Below are 6620 nucleotides of genomic sequence, written 5' to 3' on the forward strand. Positions count from 1 at the left end.
TTAAATGGTCTATCTGTCTTTGGTTCTTGGGAATGATTGTCAAACATTAAGACATTGGGCGATATCTTTTGTTTATTAGGGTTGTCTTGGTTGACTTCCCTCTATCCATCTCACTTTGAGGCGGAATATTTTGAATGTCCAAGTCAGTGCTACCTTCGACGGAAACAGTACATCGATTTGTGAGTATGGAATAAATAATATGTACAAAAACCCCAAATTTATATTAATGCTCTGTAGATTTCATTTAATCCAGATAGGAATTGTTTTGTATTACTATACGGTTTCTACAATGGGGAACTGGAGAGTTAGTTATTTCGATAATTTCTATTTATATTATTATTATATCTTGAAAAAAAAAATGCAAAAAGTGATTTCTATCTAAATCCTATCTTGGCATTTATTCGATGATTAAAGCCTGTTTTCACTGACTGATTATTAACGTATATTCAGACGTTCCTAGATCATGCCCTTCTCACATTTGATAACAATGTTAATTGTTTTTTTTTTCAGTTTCAAAAATGGATAAGAAACATGATTTTTTCACACAGCTAAGAAGGCTTGCTGCCACAACTGAGAAAGAGAGAGATGTTCTTCAGGCAATGATAAAGAAGCCCAAAGGAGAGAGATGTGATGATGAAACTTCTGCAGTATTTGTTCTTAAAGAAATGCAGAGAAACGTTAGAGATATAAAGGTATATTAATTTCTCAGCTTTGACTGACACTTGCCCATTTAATTTTAACCTAACATTTGATGCTTTCTAATTGGGTATTAACTAAAAAAGTGCTTAACTTTTTAAACTGGATTTATTCTTGATTTGCTTCAACATTTAGATAAAGATACAGATTGATGCATACAATGTGGCAAAGATACAACTTCCCGAAAGCATTGTCGTTCATAAATTGTATATATTTAAAGACCCAAACGCAGTCCACCTATAACAGCCTAAGAGCCAGTAGTTTGAGACATCTTCTCCATGCTTGTCAAGAAGTGATACAGCAACAGCAGCAGAGACTGGGAGAGGTGGAGGCTTATCTGCAGCAGTATGGTTATAATCCTTGTTTGGCACAACAGGGTGAGACTTGAAGGGGGGTAACAAGATAGATTTCCCAATACCAATGGATTAATTTTCTGGATTTTTCCCCAAATTTTAATCTATTGGAAAGCTATAGATGTTTGCATGGCCATTTCGTAGACGTGGTACTTTTCTACCAATTTCTGCAGTTTTTGAATAGATAAAGGTTGCATCTGAGAAATGTCTAGTTTTAGGACCTTGGCTTATTTTCAGTCAATTTCCTGATTAGATTTTTTTTAAATCAGTTACATTTTGGATGAAATAGAGACTCTGGGAATGAGTAAAATATGTACAGCTTACACAAAAAGAAAATAAAAACCTTAGAAGATCACTGGCAGTTCTTATATTGTGACATCTCACATACATGTTTTTGTTTTGTTTTCAGTCTCAGGTGTGAATAGTGGAGAAAAAGAGCATTCAGTGATGGCAGAACAACCAGTGATGACAGAACAAAAAATACCTACTTCTAATGGGGAGAACAATGTATCAGATCATTCTCAAAGTGAAGACACTGAGTATCCTTTAGTAATGAGTAATAGTTATGATGATAAATAATAGTAAATGTATTTTAGTTTATGTGGGCATTCAACAAAGTTAGTTTGATGTGTCATGGGAGTGATTTGTTTAATCTTAATTCTTATCAGATATGAGAAAATTTGATGCAGTTTTTAAAGACATAATAGTATTCAAATCAAATTAAATATTCTTAGTCACTTCATAAATATTAGAAATACAATTGGAAATGTAAACTTTTTTGACACTTGTTAAAGAAAGGCAAACATTACTTCACAACATACCATTGTACAGTGAAGCTAGGCAGTAAAGTTAAGCAGTCCAACATTTTCTTTAACATTGATATTCAACCCTCTACACCTCCTGAGTCTCACAGACCCAAGCCTCCTAGTTGTGGTGATAAAACTCCCAGTTTGGCAGACTTTGGCCTCAGTGAAGTAACCCTCAATGTTCTGGCTAACATAGGAGATGATGCAGCAAGGGTTGGGCAAAAATTAGGGAATGATATGGTTTTCAAGGTACCAGAGAAGATAAACTATACAAGGTGAAGACAGATGGGTACAGTGTATATATAAGTTAAATATTTTTTGTTGGTATAAAGATAACATCAACAGCACATCCAAGTTGTCTAGCTGAATTTTTTTTTTTTTTTTTTTTTTTTTTTTTTTTTTTTTTTTTTGTCTATTTGAGAGGGAAACAGCTTTTGCAATATTTATAACACTTGTGATTTACATCATGTTTTAAAACTAAAAATTCTCTTTGAAGGTATAGTCTGAAAATAAGTACAATCTTTGATCTTCACTTATTGTAATTATCAATTTTTGATGGTCATTATTACAGGAATCCGAAGCAAGAGCTGTTTCCAGAGACCCCAGACCACAAATCAAGGCATCCTGAACAGTTTGTACCCACCCCATTTGACACCCATGGCATCACTGTGACCCCGGGCATACTGCCACATTGTAACATGAATGCCATGACTCCTGAGACTCCCCTTAATAAGAAGGGTAAGCAAGTAGTAGTCAGTTACTTTGAGCCTTTTGTGTGTGTGTGTGTGTGTGTGTGGGGGGGGGGGGGGGGGGGGGGGGGGGTCCACTCTAATCTATATCAAAATTTGATCTTGTTTCTTTTTCATATTTCTTGTTTGTTTAGGTTCAGGTTGCATGTAGAATATCAGTACAAAAAGATGAGACTAAGAAAAAAAGAATGATTTTTTTCTGCCATTGCTAATTAATTTAGGTATAAAAGAAAAATAAATAAATGTTACATTTAAGCATACTGTCAAAATATTTGATTCTTGTCAGAGAAAACCCAGCATGGTTTTAATATATAACTTCTTCTTATCACCCCTCCTCCACCCTCCACAAACAAACATATGCATACTTCTGCACTTACATGCCAAGTCATGGTCTGCATTCCCTTCAAAAAACATCAATCAGTAAAAGTCACCTTGATGATACTGTTACCATCCTTTAAGATTAAGCAAATTTTCTTTTGATGCATTTATTCACCTCATAGTTGTCTAACTAGAGTCGTGTTAGTTTTATGTTATAGGCATCCTCCCTGTAGTTTCCTCCTTTATTCCTTCAAGGTACCAACTATTTAAATGGAGATGCTGAAGACAGTCCGTGTCCACCAATACTTCACACACCAGGAATGAAACAGATCCGGACAAAGCCGTCACTCCCTAAAAGCCCGGTGTTACAATCCTTGAAAACAGGATCAGTGGAAAGCCCAGTTCCACCAGTGCTAAAGACACCAGGGGTTAAACAGATTAAAAAAGGAATGTTTCAGGAAAAAACAAATAGTGACAGTCTGGGAGACATGCAGGTTTGTATTATTTTGTAAAGGGGAAAATGTGAATATTTGAAGTGTTTCATTCCTTAGTGTTTTGCACCACTTCAACTTTTTTTCAAATTCTGTATGAATTTTTATATGTCTTATTATCTCCAAAGAAAGTGTAAGAAAATCAGCATTTGCATCCCAATTCACTCCAAAATATTGGTTGGAAGGAAAGGACTGAGAGAAGAAAAACCTGGGAATGTGCCAAGCTGCATTTAGTAAAATATATTTAATTCAATAAACCATGACAAGTAGCCATGACAATCTCTTAAAATGTTCTTTGTTGATATATTGTTCATAAGAAAGGCACTGGTGTAGTATTTTATTTCAAGAGTACCAGACAAAGACACTTTTCCTTGACAGAATATAGTAAAAACTACTTTGACTCATGTTTCAGGTGCCAAGTGCCCCAGAATTACAAAGCTTGAATCCTGAAGACCTCCCAGAACCAGAAGCCCCAGAACTTACCATGAAGTTTGAAGTAAGTCTTTTATCAGAGCTGACTTATTCTGAGAGGAGACATTTTCATCACTTTCTTTATTTCATGGAACCACCTTTGAAAAATGAATTTTCATCTTTGCTTTTCCTCAAAGGAAATGATTATCACTCTATTCTAGGTCAGTGTCTTTATGGCTTTCCTGCTGTCTTAATTGCATTTTCAAGTAGGAAATTTCTTTTGAAAAACCAAGGGTGTTATTTGCACATATTAATATTTTCCTCCTTTTCATCTACACCGGAAAGGATGTGTTACTTTACCCGTTTTTTCTCTGAACTGATTTAACATCTGTTAGATTATGAAATTTTGCATCTTCTGGGGCCCACAATAAGGAAAAAAATTGTTGATTATTTTTTTGTGAGTGTACATCATTTATTCAGAGAGATAACTACATATATAGGAAATATAGCATAGATCTCAAAAATTTTAACAAACTGAAAAACTGATGATTTCACACTCAATATTCAATATGCAATTCACTTGTTCATATCCAATAACCATTCTTTTACTTTAGCATTTTTCCTGGGAAGAAAATTCTTTCCATTTTTAATAATAACAATATTAATAGTAATAATGGTTATTTGTAAGTTAAAGTTGCCTGTTACATTTACGGAACTGTTTTATTTAGAACCAGAAACTTCATGTTAGCATCTTAGCACTGTTCTACTATAATATTTTCAGATGTTTATGTTTAGAAAATTTTTCTTGTGTAGGAATACCAGCAATTCTACGAGGACTTCACCAGGCCTCTTAACCCTCTGACTGCACAGGATGTACAAAAGCTCAGTGCTCCAGTGGCAGATAAGGGATATGACCAGATCTCAACAAGGGACACTGCTTTAGTTCAAATAAAAGCCACAGAGACTGATAAAAATGGTTTTCAACAGGACTGGGACATGCCCCAACCACCAGTGTTATCAATGAAGTACACCTTTAACAGCACTGAGGAATTGCAGGAGAATATTCCACCAAGGGAGAACAGTAACAAGACATGCCCAGGGTAAGTCTTCTGTGAAAACAGGATGGATTTCCAATATCCTTCAAACCAAGGCTGTGTTGAGAATAAAATGTTGCAAGTGGTATCTAATCTAATATCAAGGATTTGGGCTTTAAAAACAACAGTGCACAAGCAATTCTGAATTCGATTTTGTACATGGTTTCTGACATTTTCACATCTTTTCAGCCAGATGTCAAACATTTTTTTGTAATTTTATAAAATCATCTCTCATTTCAGTATGGCCATGATTTCTGAAGATGAATATGCCTCTCTCCAAGACTACCTTCAGAGGCAGTTGCCTCTAAAACTTATAAACAACACTTTGCAGAAAATAAATGATATCTGTCAGAAAAAGATGAGTGGTAAGTGAATAACTTCATTCACAAAGTATATTCTAGGTTGATTGGATATAAGAGAACTTATTTATGAGCAAATTATTACAGAAAATGGATTTGGTAATTATTGTTTTTGCACTGATGATGTGCACTCCGCTGAAATATATGTGATTAACATTTTATTTACTTCCATTTTCAGCTGGTCATAAGGGACAGATCTCCGAGTCTGAGTTAAGAGACAATATTGATCTCGGACCTAAAACCAAATCTATGTTACTATTGCTGGTCAAACTACACAGACTTCAAACGCGAGCCAGGAATTCACTTACTGATCCAATTTATGAAATTCTGTGATCAAGTTTACAAATAAAAAAAAGACCACATTGTAACACTTTTAATACATAAATTGTCATTGAACTGGGGTGCCTATGTGAAATTCCATATAAAGCCACTTGAATTGATTTTTACTGCATGAAAGGCTTCTTTAACAAGCTCGATTCCCTGACATTTTGCTCGAATAATTTGATGTTATTTTTTAGGGAACAGTCATTAAATATTATTACTGTTTTAGCGCTGTTTACTTGCTTTAATGTAAAAAGATAGGTTGTCATCATTACTATATATTACTTGTATTGTAAGTTTAATATGTAAGTTTTGTTTTACAAACTTTTGCAGATTTCAAACAGGCTTGAAAAATGCTTGAAATTGCCATCTGATTTGGAAAGGGTATTGGCATTTTGTTTTGTCCTTGAAAAGTACTTGAATTTGATCACTAGTGAGCAATTTGTCAAAAATTATTACAATTATTGTTGTTTTTAAGTTGATTCAAGTCAATGATTTGCAGAAGGCAAATTAGCTTTTTGGACATCATTTTTTTTTTCATGTTTTATGCAAGTTCCAAGAATTATTTTGTGTCGAAATACAAATGTTTACATGAAAATGAAATATCTTTTCATTTCTTTCGTTTGTGCACTTATAAATGACAGTAATCTGCCTTGTTAACATTCAGAAAGTACTCGGAAAAGTACTCAAATTAGACCCTCAAAAATCCTAGAAAGTCTTTGAATTTGTTTTTAATAAATGATGTTTTGTGAAAAGTATGTAATGTTTTTGCTGATATCGTTTCCTAAAATTTAGATGCACAAGCATAAACCATTTCTTGAAGTTTTGAAGCATGCTTTTGCAACTGATTCACTGTAAACTTAAAAAAAAAACTATAAATATTATTTACATGGATTAATATCCATATGGAAATTTAAATAATACATACCAATATTGCATCTAACCAATGTCACAAAATGAAAGACAAATGAAGGAATTGCTGCCACTTTAGATTTTATTTACTTAATATTAATCAATACTTG

The 6620-nt window shown here is 33.7% G+C and overlaps 1 protein-coding gene across 1 annotated transcript; it reads left to right on the forward strand.

The window, feature by feature from the left end:
- The first annotated feature begins 44 nt into the window (after positions 1 to 44).
- On the forward strand, positions 45 to 6356 carry LOC106176196 (uncharacterized). The gene is made up of 11 exons (XM_087013109.1): positions 45 to 179; positions 511 to 692; positions 917 to 1073; positions 1459 to 1593; positions 1938 to 2130; positions 2427 to 2593; positions 3178 to 3416; positions 3826 to 3909; positions 4638 to 4924; positions 5159 to 5283; positions 5456 to 6356. Exons 2-11 carry the CDS (start codon positions 519 to 521, stop codon positions 5608 to 5610), a joined length of 1716 nt encoding a protein of 571 aa, XP_086869235.1. The 5' UTR covers positions 45 to 179; positions 511 to 518; the 3' UTR covers positions 5611 to 6356.
- Positions 6357 to 6620: the final 264 nt, after the last annotated feature.

This window comes from Lingula anatina, chromosome 1, assembly GCF_051362555.1.
Source record: "Lingula anatina isolate TDL-2025a chromosome 1, LinAna3.0, whole genome shotgun sequence".
Taxonomy (NCBI): domain Eukaryota; kingdom Metazoa; phylum Brachiopoda; class Lingulata; order Lingulida; family Lingulidae; genus Lingula; species Lingula anatina.

Excerpts from the sequence above, each read along its gene's own strand:
- LOC106176196 (XM_087013109.1), top strand. The coding sequence starts at position 519 with ATGGATAAGAAACATGATTTTTTCACACAGCTAAGAAGGCTTGCTGCC. Across the intron at positions 2,594-3,177 it reads GACTCCCCTTAATAAGAAGG|GTACCAACTATTTAAATGGA; the intron begins GTAAGCAAGTAG and ends TATTCCTTCAAG. Across the intron at positions 3,910-4,637 it reads AACTTACCATGAAGTTTGAA|GAATACCAGCAATTCTACGA; the intron begins GTAAGTCTTTTA and ends TTTCTTGTGTAG.